Consider the following 23,357-nt stretch of genomic DNA (forward strand, 5'->3'; position numbering starts at 1 on the left):
GCAGTTGTCATTCCCAGAGCTCTTTAATGGTGTGGTGTTGAGATGGCTTATACCCCTGGGGGTTTCATTACCAGGGACTACATTGCAAGGGGAGGAGGATTCTGTCCAAACTGCAGTGCTTTGTCAAAGCTGCACGGTTGACTGTCAGGAAGGTGTGTGCCCATGACTAAAGGCTCTGGATTGGTCACACCTCACTTTTCTCCCCTCTCTTCAGTCTCCACCAGATATATCCCTCCCAGCTTCCCTGGCTGCACAGCACTTCCTGATGGAAGAGGAGAGACGGGCCAAGGAGCTTGAGAAGCTGCTCAACGCACACATCGACGAGCTGCAGAGACACACCGAGTTCACGCTTAACAAATACACCAAGCCTAGGCAGAACAGGCATATATGACCTTTGCACCTTTTCTGTTTGCTTCCTCTCCAAAAAAAAAAAAAAAAAGGAAGGGGAAAGGCTCCAGTGAAACACTTGCAAAGCAGACCTGTGAAACTGAGAAATCTGGTTCAGTCTCCATTCTGTAAGGAAGCTAGAAAAGCTGCTCATCTCTGCATTCCACACACTAATAGTTCTGTTAGGATAGAATAAACATGGCTAGCCCCAGAGGACTTCTTCCCTGTCTAAGGCATAGTTTGGGATTGAAAATGAATTATTTCTGATTTTAATCATGTATGCTAAAGTCCCATTTCCTGTTTAACAGGCAGCGAGAAAGGGAAGCGCACAACTCCAAACATAAGGAAACTGAGTGCAGCCACTCTGTGCTGTGCACAAAAACCCAAAGACTTGTAAAAGTGAAAGATGTTTAGATAGACACACTGGTCTATGTAAACTCCCTGAGATTTGTTTTAGAAGCGAAGGATACATCCTTGCTGTTTTTATGTTCACTTTTGTAGTGGATTCTGACTGTGCACTGCGCACAGCAAAAGTTGCCATGCCCGACAGCCATGCAGCCGCTGAGCCCAGCAAATGCAGAGCACCCGTTTCCTCTCTCCTCTGTAACAACCCCTGTTTGTAGTACAATAAAGTAATGCGAGATTCAACTGCTTTACAAGTGTCCAGTTTCTACAGCAGTAATAAAAAGAAAATGAACAATGAAGTTCACATAACAAATATACAAATGATAATCTGATATCTTGTTCTTTAAAAATGAAACACATACACCACAGCACCATTTAAATTTAAGATTTTACTGTCAGCAAAATAAGTATCCCAGGAAATGGGAAGGTGCCTCAGAAACAACAAGAAAGAGAACTTGTTGCTCAATCATGAGAACCTGAGTCTTCCAGGAACTCATATAAAAAGACAGGCCATGGCCATACACACCTGGATGCCTCATGCTGTGTGGGGCAGAGGCAGAAGGATCACTGGGGCTTTCTGGCTACTAGCCCAGTTCCAGGTGCATGAGAGAGCCTGTCTCAGAGGAATAGGGTGGAGAGTGACAGAGAAGGACACCTGATATCACCCTCTGCACACACACAGGTACACACATACCCACATGCACACACTTGCAAAACAACAATATCCTAGAGTATGCAGGATATATGGAGGAAAGGTCTGAATTTCAGACTCCTGGCTCTCACCACAATATTACTTCCTATAAGAAGGCAGATGGGGAACAAAGATACATTCAACATATCAGAGAGTTCCAAGCCCTTAATGTGCCCACTGTAAGACGAGGGGCTGCTTGTTTGTTTCCCGGCTGCCCAGACTCCCAAAATAACCACACAGAAACTGTATTAATTAAATCACTGTTTGGCCCATTAGCTCTAGCTTCTTATTGGCTAGCTCTTATATTAATTTAACCCATCTCCATTAATCTGTGTATCGCCACATGGCAGCGGCTTACTGGCAAAGTTTCAGCATGTCTGTCTCTGGCAGCCGCATGGCTTCTCCTTGACTCAGGCTCCTTTCTCCCAGCATTCAGTTTAGTTTTCCATGCCTAGCTTTACTCTACCCTATCACAGACCTAAGACAGTTTCTTTATTAACCAATGATATTCACAGCATACAGAGGGGAATCCCACATCAGCCCACAAAGGCCCCTTATGTGGAAAACCATAGGATTTGTGGTACTTTTATGTTATTGACTAGTTTCTAGCCTAAGCACAATGAAAATAGAACATTGGTCTAACATGCTTTAAGCCTTAAGGTTGATCCTGTACGGCACAACAAAAATAAAAAGGACCAAAACCCTAAGCAAAAACAGAAGAAAGGCATGTAAGTGTTGTCCTCAAAGATGGGAAGAAATTGCTTATTTAGAAATGGGGCCCATGATCAATCCACCATGAACTCATCAGATCTTGTCTACATCCTGTACATCCTAAACAAACAAATGATTGGAACGTTTAAACTTTCAATCTTCACCACATCCTAAGTCCCCGACCACTTGAGTCTCCTCAGAGTGACCTCATGGATCAACCTGGCTCATCAAAACCAAGATCTGGGATACAGCAGTGAGGAGAACAAAAGAGAGTGTCCTAAGGACCAGCTGCCTCCATGCATGGGTGCATCGATTCATGCACAGGCTTGCATTAAATTGCCACTTCAGCCCTCCACTTAATATCAGCTTCCTTTAAACCATGCTTTTCATGGTTTGTTTGTTTTCTTTTTTTCCCCCATAACAAAAGAAAAAATTTACTTTGCTTCATATAAGATAATTAATGGGCAGGCAAAATGGCTCAGAAGTTGAAGTGTTCCCTGCAGGAGCCTGACAGCCAGAGTCTAATTCCCAGAACCACGTAAAGGTGGAAGAAGAGGTAAGAATCCATGAAGGTAGCAAGCTGTGGTATGTGCAAACCTGAACACACACTACAAATAACAGATAATTTCAAATAGCATACAGCTGCTCACCTATCCCGTCAATGTGTTTCACAGTGCAATGACCTGCTGTCTTAATCTATTTAGGCTACTGTAGCCAAATATCTTAAACCAGATGACTGTAAAGACAAAAGTTCACTCTTCACAGCTCCAGAATTACAGGTACACACTGGGGACTGTTCTGTGTAGAAGAAGGAAGAAACCAAAGAACGCCAAAGACTGACAGCAAACCAGCTAGGGAGGAGACCTGAATCCAGATCCTTCCTCAGAACACTCAGTGGGAACCCATCCAGCCAACACCCTGATTTCAGATGCTCTGCCTGAACATGCATTCCAGCCTGAGACAATACATTCTAGCTGTTTGAGAGCTTCAGCAACCTCCCCCCAGGAAAAGACAAGAAGGCTGATCCAATCAGAGACCACAGACAGCTGAAGCTTTGTTAGGCTATCCACTAGACAGCTGAAGCTTTGATAGGCTATCCAGTAGCTAGCTGAGGCTTTGTTAGGCTATCCATTAGACAGCTGAGGCTTTGATAGGCTATCTTCTGTGAAAGGTGAGGCTTTGATAGGCTATCCACGAGACAGCTGAGGCTTTGATAGGCTATCCACCTTTCCACTTTGAGAGTCTCCTTCACAAGCAGGCTTAAGCAATGCTTTAGTCACTAAATGCATAGATTAGCAAATGGGAAAAGACTCAAATCCTCCGCAGAACCTAGGAGCATAAAGTTCAAAAGAAAGAAAGCCGCAAAACAAGTAGGAAATAATGAGGCATAGAAAGCAATGACATACCATGCAAAGAAAGTAGAGAAAAACCAAAGAGCTGTCTCTAAAAGATAAATCAATAAAATTGACTAATCTATAGCAAAACTGACAAATTTAAAAAGAAAGAAGAGTATAAATTATCAAAATATAATAGTACAGATATGAACACAAATGGTTATCAGAAAACCAACTTAAAATGTACCAAGTCCTTAAAATGAAACTACAAATCAGTATAATAGGCCTTATGGAAACTCACATTTTGTAAGCTAATTAAAAAAAAAACTTTTAGATGCCTGTAGTAAGGAGCAGTGGGCTATGTTCCTGCCGCCCAGCTCCCCACAGCCTGGCTAGCTTATGCCCCGAAATAATTACACAGAAACTGAATTCTTTTAGACAATGCTTGACCCATTAGCTCTAGCCTCTTACTGGCTAACAACTCTGACATCTTGATTAACCCATTTCTATTAATGTGTGTAGCACTACAAGGTGGTGGCTTACCTGGAAGATTCTAACCTACGTCCATCTTGGGCCGGAGCTTCATCACGTCTGACTCACTCCCTTCTTCCCAGCATTCTGTTCTGTCTACTCCACCTATCTAAATTCTGCCCTATCAGGCCAAGCAGTTTTCTTTATTATTTAACCAATGAAAGCAACAGATAGAAATATGACCTTCCCACATCAGACGCCCTCCCCTTGGTTCAATACCTGTGGCTGCATTATCAGAGGCCAGGCCAGATCTAAGGACCCAAGGTGAGACACCACTCCCCACCTCCACTAACATTCCTTAAAGTAGGCCCAACATTTCCTAGCAGCACCCTTCCCCTGGCTCCATAGCCCAGCCCATACCTCCAGCTTCTTTACTGGAGGTTAGGCTAGTCCTAGGGACCACAGGTAAGACATCACCCACCACCTATTAACATCCCTTAAAGCCCATCCAACAACCCCAGACTGTACCTCCTCCCCTGGACTCCATATTCCAGCAAACAACTTCAGCAGAAGACTTCTGCTTTATCAGAGCCCAGGCAGATCTTAGGGACTCCAGGTAAGAAATCTCCCACTGCCCATAACAACACTCCTTAAAGCCTACCTTATATCCCCAGACTGTACCCCCTTCCCCTGAGTGCCATATCTCAACCCATGACCTTGGCAGAAAACTTTGGCTGTACTGGAGGCTGAGCTATACTAGGAATCTCAGAGACCAAACAGGTACTGAGAGCCCCAGAGGCCACACAGGTACTTGGAACCACAGAGGCAATTTTGGCATTCAAAACCCCAGAGGTCTTTCAGGCTGCAAAAATGGCACTGGAGACAATCTACTAGACCTGAAGACTAGCTAGTCACCAGAGCTCCTGGCCACTTAGGCTAGAAGACCAGATAAATCAAGAAACAAAACACTCATCCAACAAAAAATGTGGGAATCAACATCGAAACCTATAACCATCCCAAATCTAGATGCCTAAATGCCAGTGTAAGAATACAACAAAGGAAAGGGCAGTATAGCACCACCAGAGCCAGCTATCCCATGACAACAAGACCTGAACATTCCAGCACAGCTGAAGCACAAGAAAACAACCTTAAAATCAACTTTATAAAGATGATAGAGACCTTAAAGAGGAAATGAAAAACTTCATACAGAAATTGAAGAAAAACACAAATACTGGAGGAAATCAATAAATCCCTTAAAGAAAGCCAAGAAAAAAACAAACAGATGAAGGAAACTGTTCAAGACCAGAAAATGAAAATAGAAACAATAAGGAAAACACAAACTGAGGGAATTCTGGAAATGGAAAATCTGGGTAAATGACCAGATGCAAGCAAAACCAACAGAATACAAGAGATAGAAGACAGAATCTCAGGAGTTGAAGATATGATAGAAGAAATAAATTCATTGGTCAAAGAAAATGTCAAATCTAGAAAATCCCTAATACAAAACATCAAGGAAACATGGACACTGTGAAAAGGCCAAAACAAAGAATATATTTAACAAAATAATGAAAGAAAATCATCCTAACCTGAAGAACATGTCTATAAATGTACATAAGCCTCACCAATAGAACAGAACAGAAAAAGTCCCCCCCACCACATAATCAAAACATTAAACATACAGAACAAAGAAAGAATGTTAAAAGTTGCAAAGGAAAAAGGCCAAGTAACATATAAAGGCAGACATATCAGAAATGCACCTGACTTCTCAATGGAGACTCTAAAAGCCAGAAGGGCCTGGTCAGATGTGCTGCAGATTCCAAGACCATGGATGCCAGCCCATCAGCAAATCCCTCAGTCATCATAAATGGAGAAAACAAGAAATTTTGTAACAAATCCAGATTTAAACAATACCTATTCACAAATCCAGCCCAACAAAAGGCACTATAAGAAACATTGCTAAAGCTTAAGTCACACATTAAACTTCACACATTAACTCTGAGAGACTTCAATAACCCACTCTCACCAATGGACAGGTCATACAGACAAAAAACTAAACAGAGAAATAATGAAGCTAACATTGTAAGTCAAACGAACTTAAAGATGTCTACAAATCATTTCACCCAAACACAAAAGAATACACTTTCTCCTCAGCACCTCACAGGACATTCTCCAAAATTAGCCATATAATCAGTCACAAAGCAAGTTTCAACAAATACAAAAAAAAATTGAAATAACCCCATTTCTTCTTAGACCACCATGAATTAAAGCTGAATTTCAACAATAGAAACAACCAAAAGCCTACAAACTCCTGGAAACTGAACAACTCTCTACTGAATTATCACTGGATCAAGGAAGAAATACTTCCTAGAATTCAATGAAAATGAATGTACAACATACTCAAACTTACAGGACACTATGAAAGCAGTGCTAAGAGGAAAGTTCACAGCACTAAGTGCCTTCATAAAGAAATTAGAGAATTCTCATACAAGTGACTTAATAGCCCACCTGAAAGCGTTAGAACAAAGAGGAGCAGAAGAAGGTAGAAATAATCAAACTGATGGCTGAAATCAATAAAATAGAAACAAAGAGAACAATACAAGGAATTGGTTCTTTGAGAAAATCAACAAAATAGACAAACCCTTGTTCAAACTAACTAAAAGGTAGAGAGATAATACTCAAATAAAATATTCAACTTCACAATGGAAATTTTAAAAGAAATGAACAATTTTCTTGATAGATACCACTTACAAAGTTAAATCAAGATCAGATAAACAACTTAAACAGACCTATAATCCCTAAGGAAATAGAAGCAGTCATTAAAAATCTCCCAACCAGACTGAACCAGCTACCTAGACTGGAGTGGACCTGAGAAAGCAAGGGAGCGGCAGCAGATTCAATCCAGGGACACTTGTGGACCAGGACTGAGTGAGTGACCTGGGCCAGAGCAGACCTGAGACAGCTAACTCCACAGGAACAAGTTCAGGGGAGTGACCACTGAGCGAGTGAGCCAGAACCAGAGACCACTGAGGGTGTGAATCCGGGGACCTTCAAGAAAGTATACCTAAGTCAGAACCTCTGTGGGTTTGGGCATGAGCCTAGGACCTCCAAGGGAGTAGGCAGGAACCAGAGATCTCTGTGGGTTCAGGTGTGAGTCTTGGGACCTCAGAGGGAGTAGACCTGAGCCAGGACCATTGTGGGTCCAGGCATTGGTCTGGAAAGTCAAAGGGACTAGGCAGGAACCAGAAACCTCTGCGGGTCCTAGCGTGAGTCTGGGACCTCTGAGGGTGTAAGCCTGAGCCAGGTCCTCTGTGGGTCTGGACACACCCGAGCCTACACCCGAGCCTAGGAACTCCGAGGGAGTAAACTGAAGCCAGAGACCTTTATAGGACCAACTCCAAGCCAGGGACCTCTGAAGGAGTGGATCAAGACCAGGATTTACAGAAACAGGTCAAAGCCAGTAACCTAGGCCAAAGTAAGCTTGAGGCAAGAAATTCCACCTTGGCTGGAGCCAGCCTGAGGCAATAAATTCCACAGGAGTGGGATTGAACCAGCTACCTAGGCCAGAGTGGACCTAAGAAAGCAAGCTCCACCAGCAGTAGCAGATTCAGTCTAGGGACATTTACAAAAACAGGTCTGAGCTGACAACCTAGGCTAGAGCAGAGACAGCAAACTCCAAGGGAGTGGAGCAAAGTCCAAAAAAGCTGAGCATCCTCCAGGAACATTTTGAGTGACCAACAGGGTAACTAGAACCATGGCACTGATTGTACCATGAGGAACAACCATCTGGGCCTTGGATTCACTGGCACCTAGAAGATTAATAACAGAATCACTGACAGCCCCAACCACACCTATTAGAGGAAAAGATAAGTAGAAAAGGTAAGAACACGTGCAACACCACAAAGAGCAACACAGCACCAGTAAAAACTAAAGACCCTACAACAGCAAGACTTGAACAACCAAATATAGATGAAGCAGAAGAAAATGACCTAAAAAATAACTTCAGGAGAATGTTTGAAACTCTTAAAGAGAAATGAGAAATTCCCTCAAAGAAATGGAGGAAAAGATGAAGAAAAAATTGGAAGACATCAGTAAATCCCTTAAAGAAAACCAAGAAAAGGCAATCAAACATATGAAAGAAACTATCCAAGACTTGAAAACTGAAATGAAGACAATAAGGAAAATACAAGCTGAGAGAATTAAAGAAACAGAAATCATGAGAAAACGATCAGGAATTACAATCACAAGCATGAACAGCAGAATACAAGAGATGGAAGAGAGAATCTCAGGTGTTGAAGATACAGTAGAGGAAATAGACTCAAAACACAAAAAATAACATCACCAACAATAAAAACTAAATTAACAAGAGATAGCAATCACTGGTCTTTTGAGTGAGGTAACCCAGATACAGAAAAACAATTATCACATGTACTTACTCATAAGTGGTTTTTAAAAACAGAGCAAAGAAAACCAGCCCATAAATCACAATCCCAGAGAACCTAGACAACAATGAGGACTCTGAGAAAGATATACATAGATCAATTTACATAAGTAGTATAAAAAACCAAGATCTCCTTAGTAAATCAGGAGCATGGGGATCTTGGGAGAGAGTTAAAGCAGAGGGGGGAGGCAGGTAGGGGATCAGAGAAAAATGTAGAGCTCAATAAAAATCAATAAAAAAGAAAATTAAAAAAAATCTCCCAACCAAAAAAGAGACAGAGCCATATGGTTTTCGAGAAGAGTTCTGTCATACGTTCAAAGAAGAGCTAATATCAATACTTTTCAAATTATTTCACAAAAGAGAAGCAGAAGGAACATTGCCAAATTCATTTTATGAGGCCAAAGATACCCTGATACACAAACTACACAAAGACTCAACAAAAAAAGAGAATTACAGATCAATTTCCATCATGGACATTGATGCAAAAATACTCAAAGTACTTTTGCTCGCAAACTGAATCCAAGAACATATCAAAAAGATCATCTACCATGATTGGGTAGGCTTCATCCCAGAGATGCAGGGATGGTTCAACATACAAAAAACTGTCAGTGTAACTCACCATGTATACAAAGAAAAAACATCACATGAATGTCTCATTAGATGCTGGAAAAACCCTAGACAAAAATCTAACACTCTTTCATGATATAAGTCTTGGAGAGATCTGGGGTACAAGGAACAAACCTTAATAAAGGCAATATACAGCAAGCCCACATCAAATTAAACAGAGAGAAACTCAAAGTGATTCTACTAAAATAAGACACACGACAAGGCTTTCCCCTCTCTCCTTATTTATTCAATATAGTACTTGAAGTTCTAGCTAGAGTAATAAGACAACTAATGCCACACAGGCAGCCAAACAGATCTGAGTGACATGCACTGACAATCAGGGCCATGGTGTCTTCCTGGCTGAGCTGCAGCCAAAGCCATTCCTGGTTCAGTGGCCCAGCTGTAGTCAGAGTCTGCGTTGATGTCTGAGGCTCCTTAGACATATCATCAGGGGCCATGTGGATACCCAGGATCCAGGCTATCACCTGAGGCCACGTTGGTGTTCAAGGGCCTTGCAGCAGCTGGGTCATGTGATCTGAGTGTCACACTCTGCAAACCAGGGCCGCGGTGACAGCCTGCCCCAGGCTTCTGACAAGGACCAGGTCTGGGTCTGTGGTTCAACAGCAGGCAGGCTATGTGTTGATATCCAGGGCCCATGTTGACACAAGGGTCTCTCAGATATCTGGAATCTGGGCCACCACCTAGGACCATGTTAGTGTCCAAGGGCCATGCCACTGCCAGGGCCATACAGATCTAAGAAGTTTGCACTGCCACCCAGGGCCATCCTGTCATTGCTGTCTGGGCTGCTGCCAAAGGCCTTGTCTAGGTCTGTGGTCCTGCTACAGTCTCAGTCTGTGTTGTTGTCTGTAGCTCTTGTTACCACTAAGACAGTAAGGATGGGGTTGCACAACTGGCCCTGCCCCAAACCGGTGCAGTACTAAGGGAGAACTGGCCCTGCTCCCCACCAACTGGCCCTGTACCTCACCTTGGCAGCTCAGTAGAGCTGACCCAGTTGACGGGATAGGGGAGATGGGGTGAGTATGAGTGAACCTGCCCTTGCGGCTTGAGAGTAGGAGAGCTGTGGGGGCACCAGAGTGGATCCATTCCACCTCAGCTAAAGGCCAGAGAGTTCAGGCCTATTCTTGCTCCTTCAAGGTTATTGACAAGAGATTTGACTTAAGGTATGGCTACTAAGATATTTTGACCTAGGATGTGGTTCCTTGGTATTTTGGGTATTAAGATAGTCATTACTTTGCTTGTTTCTTATATCATGATTAAAAAAAAAAAGTCTTTTGCTTTCTCCCCCCCTTTTGGATTGGGGTCTTTAGAGATCATAAGAAATAAACACCAGCAGATTCAGTATTCACTAGGTTGCCCTCCAGGTACTAGCCTATGTCTCTGTATTTTTTTTTAAACCTCTGTTCCTCTTACCTAACGTCTCTAATCCACATGTCCCTACCTTGGAATATATGAACCCCCCGCTGAGGCTGGACCCAGACAATGGCACCCCAATGTGTGGGTGTAATAGATGGCACCCAACGTGGGGCATGACAGATAGTGCCCAGATGTGTGGCCAGTGGTACAAGGGAGAATCTATTGGACAATGCAGATGACTAAGAAACCACATGTAAGAAAAAAAAAAAAACAGGGGGGCATGCTTATATAAAAAGTAAAGATGTGGTGAATAACTCGGAAGTAAAACTGTAAATATTTGTAAATATGGGGAAAGGAAATAGTATTCAATTGTCTATACATTTGCTTGGATGTATTTTGATAGTCAGAGGAGCTGGGGTGGAGCAGAAACAGATTCAGAGATTTTTAGGGCTAGTAAATAATTTAAACTTCTGTCCCCTCTTCCACATTGGTAGTGAAACAGCTGTTGTGTTAGGTCTGCTCCTGGGCTGGGGGAAGGGAAAGCAGGGAGACCCCTCCCAGCAGGCCAGGTCTGTGGCTACTGTGATGGTGGCTGCTGTGATGGTGACCGCTGATGCACGCATGCTGCAGCTGGCTCCTGGAGCCAGTGGGAAATGGCCAGAGGCTACATTGCCTGTGAGCATAAGGAGCCTCTTTAAGTAGATCAAAAGCTATTAGCAGAGGATACAGGAATCCTCCTAATTTTGTGATTACAAGATTTAAGATAGGAAAGTGGGAGTAATGAAAATGGCATGTCTCTGCCCACTTGAGTTCCCAGCCAGCCAAGCTTGTGAATGTGGCGGTCTCAGAGCCACTGCAATGGCAGGCACCTGGGACCTGAGCTACAGGTAAAATATGCCAGCTGGTCACGGTCTGTGGAGGGACTGCTGAGTATATCCTGTGAACACCCCCTCACTAGACATAGCAGGCAATGAGGGACCAGTGCCTCCAGGTCCCAAGTCCCTGGTGGGACAGCAGAACTGCATAGAATTCAGCATAGTTGTGCCCCACCCAGAGAAGCATCTGTGAAAATGTAAATGAGCGAATTACAACCTGTCAGCTAGTGATGGTGTGGGAGAATGGTCTGTATTCTGTCAATCATATATTTTAAATAAATGCTGATTGGCCAGTAGCCAGGTAGGAAGTATAGGTGGGACAACCAGACAGGAAGTAGAGGTGGGTCAAAGAGAACAGGAGAATGCTGGGATGGAGGAAGCCCATTCCTCTGCAGTCCTGAGCTGACCACAAAAAAAGCAAGATGTGACTGCCCCACTAAATAAGGTACAGAGCCACATGGCTAACACAGATAAGAATAATGACTAATAATGGGCTATATAAGTTATAAGAGTTAATAAGAAGCCTGAGCTAATGGGCCAATCAGTTTATAACTAATGTAGACCTCTGTGTGATTTCTTTGGGACTTAACAATTGTAGGAACCCGGCAGGACAGAAACCCCCACAACAAAAGTGAGATTTGGAACTTGAACTAGAAAGATAGCTTGCAAACTTTGATTTCCAAAAATTGCAAAAAAGTCCGATGGAATCTAGGAGATATTTTGTCAGGGAACCTAATGTGATCAATGTTCCTTATACTAAAAAACAGACATTCCTTATAATCAAGGACAAAGAATTGTGGAGCATGCCCATGGCTCCCTGAAAACACAATTTAAAAGATAAAAATGGGAGAATTATATTCTCAGTTGCCACATAATGCCTTAAATTGTGCCCCTTTTACTCTAAATATCATGAATGTGGATACCCATGAACATTCTGCCATGGATAGATTTTGTCATGATGGCACCAGAGCGACCTTTTACTTTAGTAAAATGGAAAGACACATGCACAGGATATGGAAAGAACCCAACCCTGTTTTAATATGGGGTAGAGGGCATCTCTGTGATTTTTCACTGGAGGAAAATGAGATATGATGGTTTCTGGAATGTTGGGTCTGGTGTGCACAGCAGAAGGATACCAGTCCTGATGATGTCATAGCAGTTGGTGCCCCCACAGAAGAGCCAGAGTGAGACTACTAAACCTGTATTTCTGACCCTCTAAGGTCATGCTGCAGTCTGAGAAAGCAAGGAAGATCGTGGTGATGGTTGGCAATTCCCAATTTCTTGCACAAACTCCCAGACCTTAGTGAGTCCTATTTACTTTGGAGCCTGCCCAAGAACACTGACTGGATGTTTGGCAGTATATCCATACTTTATCTTGGGACACAGAACTCATTTTTTCCAGTATGGTGTTCATTCTGCTGTTGAAACAGAAGACCTGCGAACTGAAACCTCTGAAATTTCCCCTCTGGGGGAAAGAGACTGTTTAAAGCAATGGAACATTACTATGGGGGCAAAGAGTGACTGAAGCCCCTCTTTAGATATGAGAAGGAATCGCATAAACGTTTTTGCTGATACTGATACTGAGACAATTTGAACTTATCTTTGAAAATTAGAAGCAGCAATACAATTAGATTATAGAAAAGAACAAAGACTCATAGTTCACCCATCACAGAAACCTTTTCTTGTCTTTTAATTAGAATGGATTTAAGAGAATTGTGATTTGACAAATTATGAGCTTATTTTTAATTTTCAAACTAGAATTATGGTCTTGACCTGTCAATGTGTGTTACTGCTTTAGTTGACTATGAAGATGTTACTGATTAGAGAAATGTTAAATCTTATCTGAGAAAAATTTGACATAATGCCAACTAGTCTTTAGATTTGATATGTTTAATGAGACAAATTTGGATTTTGATGCAGCTAAAAACTATTAGAGACATCCTGGACCAATTTAAAAAGGCCATCCCATCTTAGTCATCTTCCACTCCTTTATTAGGAGATATTGTGGCCATAGGAGCATGTATATTGCAAAGCATTATCTGCTTGCATATGATTATCTAGTTTTCTGTGACCTCTCTTGATGAAAAGGTGGCTCAGAGGTACACAGAGCCTAGCTGAGACCCTTCCTTAACCCTTTATTTACAGAGTCTGAGAGTCAATAAAGGGTAAGATCTTTATCCCTCCAGGCAATTTGAGACAGGACTTACATGACAGAATGTATGTATCAATGATGGGTAAGTCTGGAAAGTGAAAGAAGGATGCCTAAGTCAGGCACAGTCATCTGTCCTATAGCAGAAAGCACAGACTTTATTAAATAAATTAAAAAGTGAGAAATATATAGATGCCAACAGTAGTCAATCTGTTACACCTTGACTAAAGGCCAAAAAGTTATTGACAAGAGATTTGACTTAAGGTGTGGCTGCTAATAAAGATATCTTTACATAGGGTATGGTTACTCAGTATTTTGGGGTGTTAAAATGGTAATCACTTTGCTTGTTCTTTGTATCATGATAAAAAAAAGTCTCTTGTTTTCTTCCTCTTTTTTGGATTGGGGGTCTTTAAAGAACATGAGAAATAAACACAAGCAGTTTCTTTATTCACTAGGTTGCCCTCAGGGTACCAGCTTATGTCTCTGTATTTCTTTTGTATTTCTGTTCCTCTTACCTAACATTTCTAATCCACATGCCCCTATCCTGAAATGTGCAAACCCATTGAGGTTGGACCCTGACAGATGTCACCTCTACATGTGGCTATAACAGAGAGCTAGCCCCATTATCTTTCTGTCACGTGGTGGTGTAGATAAGGGAAAGCTGACCCCCTCACCATCTACTTCAGGTGGGAAAGCTAGTCCCAGAGTCAGCAGAAGGAAGAGCTGACCACTTCCCTTGCTAGCTTCAGCACTTGGGAGAGCCGCCCTGCACCTCACTGGGCACCTAGCTGCACCTAGCTTTGACAGTAATGCAGATGATCTGGCCCAGTGATGGTGCATGAGAGATCTGATCCTACCCTTTATCTGCCATATGGTGGAGTAGGAAAAGGAGAAATACCCTCTCCCATCCCCTATCCCTTGCCACCTGTAGCAGGTGGGAGAGCTGGTCCTGTACCTCACTAGTAGCAGCACTTGGGAAAAAGAATGGGTCCCTCACCTCCTCCAGGCAACAAAGTAGAATGGACCCCATTGGTGGAGTACAAGTGAGTATGCCCTGAGGGCATGAGAGCAGAAGAACAGACCCCAGCCTCCTTCATCTGCCATGTGGTGGCATGTGTGAGGGAAAGAAGCTCTCCCCCATCATTCCTTGCCACCTGCAGCAGGCAGAAGAACTGGCCTCAAAGTTACAAGAGTGGGAGAGCTCGCCTTGCTGCACACTGGCTGCAGCACACGAGAGTGGACCCTTCACCCTGCCTGGGCAAAAGAGTAGAGCTGGTTCTGGTGATGTGGGTCAGCCAGCCCCAAGGGCATGAGGGCAGAACTGGCCCCACTCCTGGCTGCCTGACGCATTGGGTGAGCTATCTCGGGAAATACTGGAAATCTCACCCTGGTAATGAGGATAAGGGAGATCCCATTCGTCTCCCCATCCCTTTATATCTACCCACTGCCCTTGCAATTTACCCAAATAAAATAAAATTTAAGAGAAAAACCCAAAACAATCAAACGTAACTAATATACAAAAGAAAAAAGAAAGAGAGAGAGAGAGAGAGAGAGAGAGAGAGAGAGAGAGAGAGAAGGAAGAAGGAAGGAAGGAAGGAAGGAAGGAAGGAAGGAAGGAAGGAAGGAAGGAAAGAAGGAAGGAGGAAGGAGAAGGAAGGAAAGAAGGAAGGAAGGAGAAAGAAGGAAGGAGGAAAGAGAAGGAAGGAAAGAAGGAAGGAAGGAAGGAAGGAAGGGAGGGAGGGAGGGAGGGAGGAAGGAAGGAGAAGTCTTGGCATGGACTGCAGTGTGACACAGTGAGTCACACATAGCTTTCCTCGCAAGTCTTGATTGTAATGAGTCATTGGTCTGGCTCAAGGCCCCTGGCTTCTGCTGCACCCTTGACACTGGTCCCTCACAGAGGCTCCCCTTGGATATCCTGTTCTTGGCCTGGTCATGGAGATCCTGCAGCTTTGGGTCTGCAGATCCAGCCCTGCATGTATGAGGGAAAGAAGCAGAGTGGTGGATGCTCATGCTCAGCCTTCTTTCTCCTTTTGTATTCAGTTCAGGATCTCAGCACAGGGAACAATCCCACCCACAGGGGGCAGGACTTTCTGCTTCAACCAACCTACTCAGGATAACCCCCTCAGGCATGCCCAGAGCCCAGCCCCCTGTGCCTCTAGATCTCAAGGTAAAAATCAAAACTGGCTGTCACCGGTACTGATAGGACCTGAGGTATAGCCTACACCAACATGCCCAGTAGATTCACAAAAATGCCGAAGCTATTCAGGAGAAGGTCTACAGCCTTTCAACAACAAATGCTGGAGGGATAGGACATCAAGAGGGAAAATGTGCATCTTACACTCAAATCAAGGTTGTATAATTAATAAATAATACAATTAGTAATTGTATTATTGTACTAAATAAATCGGGTGAGAGAACAATCTTGTAATCCTAGAACTTGGGACTCTCAGGCAGAAAGATTCTGAGTTGATCAGAGTCAGCCTGAGCTACCACCATGTGAGACCCTATCAAAAAGCAACAATGAAAAAATGGGGGCTGGGGGATGGCTCGGTTAGTAAGTGCTTGCCATGAAAGAATGCCTTCAGATCTCCAGTATCTATGTAAAAATTGGGCGTAGTGGCCTGTGCCTGGTATCTCGCATGAAGACAGGCGGAAGCCTAGAGCCGCAGGCCAGCCAGTCTAGACAGACAGCAAGCTCCAGGTTCAGTGAAAGACACTGTTTCCCAAAATTAGGTAGAAAGAGATAGAGGAAGACATTCAACATTGACCTTTGGCCTTTAGACACGAGCACACAAATATATGTGAATACAAGACACACACACATAAACACACAAATCCTGGATACAAATGTAAAGCCACAAATCTTTTAGAAAAAAGCCTAGGATAAAAACTGTGATTTGCAGCTAGGCAGGGTTCAGAGATGTGACAGGAAAATCAAAATGCGTAGAAAGGCAAATTGGTAAGTGGGGACTTACCAAAACCAAAAAACATTTGCTCAGCTAAAGGCCCTGTTAGGAGGATGAAAAGGAAACCTCCTGGGAGGATTTGCAAATCACAGGGCTGACAAGAACTGGTGTCTAGAATGTATAAAAATCTCTGCAAACTCAACAGCAAAACAGCCAACAATCCAGTGCGAATACAGCTAAGAGATGTGAAGACCCATTTACCCCACTGCACTGAGGAGAAGCCAGGGCTGTCAGATAAGCATGTGGGGGATGGCTAAGCACCAGCATTCAGGAAATGGAAATTAAACTATAGTAGGAGCAGGGATGCTGGCTCAGAAAAGCAAAAGACGAAAATTCTCAAGCGAGGCTAGAAAGGCGGCTCCAAGGTTCAATCCCCAGCACCCACATGGCGGCCCACAACTGTAACCTCAGTCAGGGAATCCAACACCCGCCACAGGCACCAGGTTCGCATGTGGAACAGATACATGCATGCAAAACATTCATGTACATCAAATAAAATAAATCTAGAAATATTTTAAAAAGAAAATTCTCAAATAAATTTTTTAAAGGAGCTAAAGATGAAAAAAACGGTCATAATGCAACAGCAAGAGCAAAGAAATGGACAGTATGTGAAGTCCTGCAACAATCTGCAATTCATCTCAGTGGCACCAATGCCAGGCTACCCTCAGACACTCATGATAGGTGTGAGAAAGTTAGTCTGGAGTGGAGGGACGAGGTAAGGGGTACCCACAATCTTTTTGTCATTTCCTACAGCTACGTGTCAATCTAGGGCACGCCGTTGCCCTCTTGACTGCTCAGCAGCTGATTGCCTGCACAAGGCCCATGCAAGATAAACCCACAGATGTTCCCACAGGGACAGCGAAGGGATTGTGGGGTCCCCCTTCTTGAAGATACAAGCTGGTAAGTGGAAAGAGAGCCATTTCTTCAGCGGTTAGCCACTGAGAAGTTCCCACACTCCCATAAGTAACTTCTCAGCCAAACTCGTGTAAAGCAAGATTTGGAGTCTTCTGGTCCTTGCCATCACACTGCGGTTTTGTATTTACACTGTGAGTTCATCTCATCTCCTAGTCATTTGGACCATCATTCAGCAGAAAGAAGTTTTAAATCATTTAAAAAAATCTGTAGTTAGACACTAGAGAGATGACTCAGAGGATGAGAGTGCTTGCTGTACACGCATGAGACAGAAGTTGGAAGCTCAGCACTCGAGTGAAAAGCTAAGCATGGTGGTGCAAGCCTACAGCCCAGCCCTGGGGAGGGAGGAAGCAGGAAACCTGCTGGGGCTTGCTGCCACCAGCCTCACTCATTTACACTCGCAGCAAAGTGGCTGCATATCTTCCATATCCTGTCCAGCAATCGTCCGTAACCCTTTGGACAATACCCCGCTCCAACAGGTGTGCGTCCTAGCTCACACTTGCATCCCCATTCCTCAGACTGGTGGTGTCCAGAAGGTTTGACACACTCCTTGCCCAGTTGGATGGCCTGGCAGGGGGTGGGGTGGGATGGAGGGAGGTGGGGGGGGTGAAGGGAGGAGGGGGGCTTCTACGCAGATCCTTTGTCTTCTTTGCAATAGATTCATCTGCTTTCTTACTTTTGAGTTGCATTCCCTACATATTTGGGATATTAACCCTTTATCAGATTATAATTTGCAAATATTTTTTATTATTCTGGTTTTTTAAGGCTATTCACTGTTTCCTTGACTATGCATGAAAGTTTTTGCCACCTCAGTTTCTCTATTGTTACTGAATTCCTTACCCTAAGAGCCCTCCTCGTCCGGAAGCTTCCCTGTTCCTCCACTCTTGACCTCCTGAGCCTGATTAGAGCAGAGGCGAAACAGCGTGCCCTTTTGCTTCCTTATACACCCACCCCAGGCCAGATTAGCTACTTGCATTTCTCCTTGTCTTTCAGGTCACCCTTTATCATATGCTGAAAGTTTTAGAATGTAAGATTCTAGTGACAGAGTAAAAGATAGACTTCTTATGTGCCCTCTTATTTTCTCTTCCCACTTCCCACTTTCCACTTGTGCCAGCTCTTCTTAAGCCGTGATCCCAGAAACATGACCATGGAAGGGGCGGTTCTAAATCCCAGTGTAAATTTTCTTGCTCTATTTTCTCTATTTCTCTCTTGAATGCTTGAAATTCATATCCATAATTTCTCCATAAAATGCTCATATGAAACTAATCTTCAGATGCTTCACATTCATAAAGGGTTTTTTTTTTTTTAATTACTGCCATGTATGTCAGCCATCACCCAGGAGAATACACATTGTAAGAACAGGAACCAAAAAACCCTGTTTTCCCGCTGCTAGGTAATCACGGTCAGGAACAGCAGCCAGCACAGGCTTCAGCACTCTGAGCACTGGGAACGGAGAGCTCAAGCAGGAAGGGCCACGGAATGCTTGTTCCATGGGCATCTGCTTTCAACACCCCCCACGATCTAATTTTGGTTTCCAGTGAACTGATCAAGGTGATTTCCTGTGATCTTGCTTAGCGCTTGTTGAGACTTCTGAATTGTAGGTCTATATTTTTCATCCAATCTGAAAATTAAGCCAATTTTTATGAATGTTTCCAGGTGCGTGTTCTTGAGAATGCACATCTCCAGCTGAGGGAACATACTGATTACATCTATTTATCTACCAGATCGAGCGTACCAATTTTATTATTCTGACGTTCGGTTACTTGAAAGATGAATCACGAAGCACAATCAGAATGAGCAGATCTTCCTGCCGACCCCCAGCAGTATGGGTTGCTTCACGTAGATATGAGGCCAGGGTATCAGCCCACACATCTGCAGTCACATCGTCCTTCCTACTGCCTGACTAGCGTCCGCCATCTCTTATTCCTCATGACACATCTGCCTTTCATTTGTTTCACTGATGTTACAACTGTTGCCATGGTTTCTGCTCATGTATGCTTGCCTCATCTTTCCCCATCTTCTCATTCTCCATTTCTTTCTAAATGTATGTCTTTGTAGATGTAACTATGTCTCTGAAAATCTGATCTGGGAGAATTGTGAGGCAGGCATTTAATGTGATCAATACCGGAAAGGGAATATTTAAAAGTTGGAAAAATGTTCTTTCCGGGAGAGTTGAAAGGCAGACAATGTTTATGAAATGTGGGGAAGAAAATGCCAAGGGAAGCAGAGAGGCTCAGCCAGGGTCTTACCAGTTTTATCAAGCATTCAGGAGCTCTCTGGGATCCCCAGCGCCTATGACTTAGCAGCTGAAGGGATTAAAAGCTTTTGAAAAGGCTGATCTTTTAGAAAGAACTGGCAGGCAGAGAAATAACCCAGGGCAGCACCTGACATATACTAATGTCGAAGAAGTTTGCTGGGGAAGGCAAGATACTATCCAAAAGACTCATCAGAAGAAATCAGGGCCCAGCAGGGCAGGCGCGGGAAGCCAGACAAGCCCACCTGTTCTTCCTAATATCAGAAATGTGAGAACAGGGACAATCACCTCCCAGCCCTGAACATCTCTGTTCTTACTGCAGGCATTCAGGAAGGACCTGGCAGGCAGCTCTCACATAGTTCCTTAAGTTGAAGACACTGTATCTCATGCCTGGTGTCTGCAGAGCAGTCTGTGGCAAATACCATGGAGAACCCAGAATCAGTAGGGCTCCTACAGAGAGAAACCACATTTCTCGTGAAATCAGGAGACACACAGCATGGGTCGGCGTCAGGGAGCAGTTACAGCAGATGCCAACACACATGATGGTGGACAGAACCAAGCCACTTCCTCCTTTCTCTCCTCTAGCAAGTAAATGATGGTATAAGATCCTCTGTGGGGCGGGTGGGAAAAGAACCATCTGTTTAATGCTGCCAACAACCCCAGGCAAGTGACAGCATTGCCAATTCTCAGATGAGCCTGGCTGCTGGCAGGAAGCAGGGAGGGACACACGCCTATCACTCTTTGAACTAGCTAGGGAGGAATTAGAGGCGGCAACCTCAGAACTCATCAAACTGAGCCTTGCTCTCCCCGGTGCAGGATCCTAAGTAACCAGAGCAGCCACACAGCACCAAGCAGATGGAGAGGCCATGCAGGCTTCCTGGAAGTTTCCATCCTTGGGGCTGCTGGTTCCCCGAGTTCTGTGTGACCTTTTAACTCACACAGGGACTATGTTGATGCTGCACTCAGAATCTCTAGGGTATCAGAGGTCATAAGAGAAGCTATAGTCAGACATACCCACAGAGATGCTTGGCCAGCGTCACCCTGAGAGAAGACTGCTCTGAATTCTTAGTTTCCTACCCCAGCAGCTGCACTGATGGGTCACTGAGATTCTGCTTAGCCAAAGAATGGGTAAGCAAACACACAGGGTCGCACTGACTTAAAACAAGCATCAAATGACAGCATTTACACCCACTGCTGTGGCTCCTCTTCCTGTTTCCAACATGACTCAGTAATGCAGCCTAAGCCCCTAGAGTCCCATACCCCACTGCAGAAACCGCAGCCTCGCTCTGACATGCCTAATACATCAATCTGTTTCGGCACGACGCCGCTGAGTACCTGGGGAGAACCCAGAAGCCAGTGCCTCAGCTCATTACCAAGTGCACCCACACAAGAGAACACAATTTACTCTGAGAATTGGTGAGTTTCCACCCAACAGATGCACAGTAAACTGGCATCTCAGGCCGGCCTGAGGGCAGCTTACAGCAAGATTGTATTAACCTCCAAAGTCTGCTTTAAGCCCACCTTCACTGAGCCTGCTTAGGCACTGCCTCTGTAGATACAGGTCAAATCCGCCTCCCTCCCCAGGGCAAGAGGGAAACATCAAGGCAAGCAAGACATACATGTGATGTCATGGGCTCATCACATGTGTTCTGGGATCTAAGCTGCTAGGAAAGCCCAGGGAACAGGACTGCATGTGTGTTCTGTCAGGTTCTGAACACACGGATCAGGGAAGAAATAGGCATGTTCTTAACACCTATACTGGATAGGATGCTATGTTGGTCCTGTATTTCGATTTATCCTCTTACCGTCCCAATGGAAAAATCAGCAGATGTGGAGCCCCGGAGTTCAACTGTGGAAGTCTGAGGCTGCTCAACTAGAAAGCCAAGGGGTAGGTTTGATCCACAAATACCTTTGCTGCCCAAACTCATGCTTTTAGATAACTCAAAAATCTCGTATGTCAAAGAACCCCCAAATGTTTGCATAAGGAGCCCACAGGACAGACATCTCTCTTGATGTCTCCTGGCAAGGCCCTTCTTCACCTGAATGATGGCTTTTGAGGTGCCCTGTAGAGGACACCAATGTCACCTACTAATGATATCTAAGACGCTGCACAGTCTCTCATCCCGTGAGGCCCGTTCAAACACTAGGAAGTGCAGATTTGAAGTGAAGTCTCCATTGAAACTCTAATGGAGACTGTGGCCTCTGGAGCTGGTCCCAGGTTCACCTCCTCCGCTCGGCAGATGGTATTGAAGCTCATTAGCATGGGCCTCTTCCTCAGAATTCCAGCTTGTAAAACTGGGACCTCAAACTTCAGAACTCTGACTGCTGGCCAGAAAAATGGGATCCGAGTCAGATGTCTGGGGCAGAGTGGAGACGTGACAGTCTGAAATGTCACACAGTTCAGTTACTGTTGAAGAGGAGGCTCCTTCCAGTGAAGACCAAAGACCACCACTGTCCCCACCACTGAAGTAAGCCTGTCAATCACCCAGATAGGGAAACACTCCTCAGGAAAACCTACCCAAATATGGAGGTTAGCACAATGGACCCTGGGCCACAAGCTGCCATCCTTTCTTAAGAGGGCTCTTTTGTAGTAAACCTTTCCTGTCCTCTTTAGTACACTGTGGATCTCATGGGAGTTCTTTTGAGGGAGACAAGGGTAAGTTACTGAGGAAAAGATACTGAGGATACAGATACTAAATTTCTGTGTCATTTCTATGACCTGAAGTTTCCAGAAAGAGAACTTCTTGCCTACCTGGAACATTCTACAGATGGATTGACCAAAAGGACTTCAACAATGCTAAGATGTAACAGTGTTGCTGATTCTGAGACTATCTTGGGCTATCTTGGCCACCTTGAAGAGCCTTTTATTGCCCTTTTCTATACATGACCTAACGCTCTATTAGACCCATCTTTTCGAGATGTATGAAGCCAAAAGTTAAAAATGTCATCAATATATACCTATGTGAGGCTTTAGCAGCTTTGCTCTAACCTGACGTTCGTTCCTACAATGTATCATAAAATGTCTTGATTTATGACTTCTTTGTTCTCTTGCTACAAAAATATCACAAAACTCTTATGCTGGAACATAAAATTTGGGGTAAACTAAATCTGTGTTCTGGAACCATGGTCATTCATATTTGGCTCCAGAAAAAAATTATTTCCTATCCCCTTCAAGGTGAGAGCTGGGGTTTTTTATGCCATAGCCGTGGAAGCCTGTTAGTGAGCACACACTTCTCAGTCATGAGGACCCTTACTTACACAGTCTGTTCCTACTTGTGTTTGAGATCTCCCATAATAAAAGCCAAGGGAACAACAGGCCTGGGCCCTGCCACTGCAGTGGGACACGGATTCCTGGACTACAGGGCTCTGCCACTGCAGACCCTCACACCCACCCTAAGACAGGGTGACAACCATCGCTACTTTTGCCACAGGACATGGACTTGAGTTCTAGCAGTGCAATCGGCATGAGAACTCAGGTCCACTCTAAAACTTCATTTTCCACTAGAAGTTTCCTCTCCCTAGTGTTTTCTAGAAGCTGCTCACAGAGAAACCAAAGCGCAGCGCGGTCATGCAATCCCTGTAGAATCTGAGGACTAAATACAGACCAGGCCACCAAGACACAGGCAGGCCTTGCTCTGTTGGTGGGAGGGAAGGCTGCTCTTGCCATGCCTTCAGGACATATACTCTGGGAGGAGGGGTCAGCCAGCAACCTGAGGCCACAGTGGAAAACAGGGAATGGCTGCAAGCTTCCCCTCCAATTCCTGGTTGAGCAGGGCCTTGGGGC

General features: G+C 44.2%; 1 protein-coding gene and 1 long non-coding RNA gene across 4 annotated transcripts in view; one reads left to right on the forward strand and one right to left on the reverse strand.

Moving 5' to 3' along the window:
• The window catches only part of Deup1 (deuterosome assembly protein 1), a 68,259-nt gene extending 67,235 nt beyond the window's left edge, over nucleotides 1–1,024 (forward strand). For all 3 annotated transcript variants that reach the window (XM_050120581.1, XM_050120579.1, XM_050120582.1), the window contains exon 14: nucleotides 215–1,024. In XM_050120581.1, the coding sequence (XP_049976538.1) occupies nucleotides 215–391 (177 nt within the window). In that variant the 3' untranslated portion in view covers nucleotides 392–1,024. The remainder of the gene's footprint in view (nucleotides 1–214) is intronic.
• The window catches only part of LOC126487652 (uncharacterized), a 52,241-nt gene that overhangs the window by 28,625 nt on the left and 259 nt on the right, over nucleotides 1–23,357 (reverse strand). The gene's annotated exons all lie outside the window — the stretch shown is intronic.

The sequence above is a fragment of the Alexandromys fortis genome, unplaced genomic scaffold (assembly GCF_014885135.2).
Source record: "Alexandromys fortis isolate MF-2015 unplaced genomic scaffold, M_Fortis_MF-2015_v1.1 scaffold_171, whole genome shotgun sequence".
NCBI lineage: Eukaryota > Metazoa > Chordata > Mammalia > Rodentia > Cricetidae > Alexandromys > Alexandromys fortis.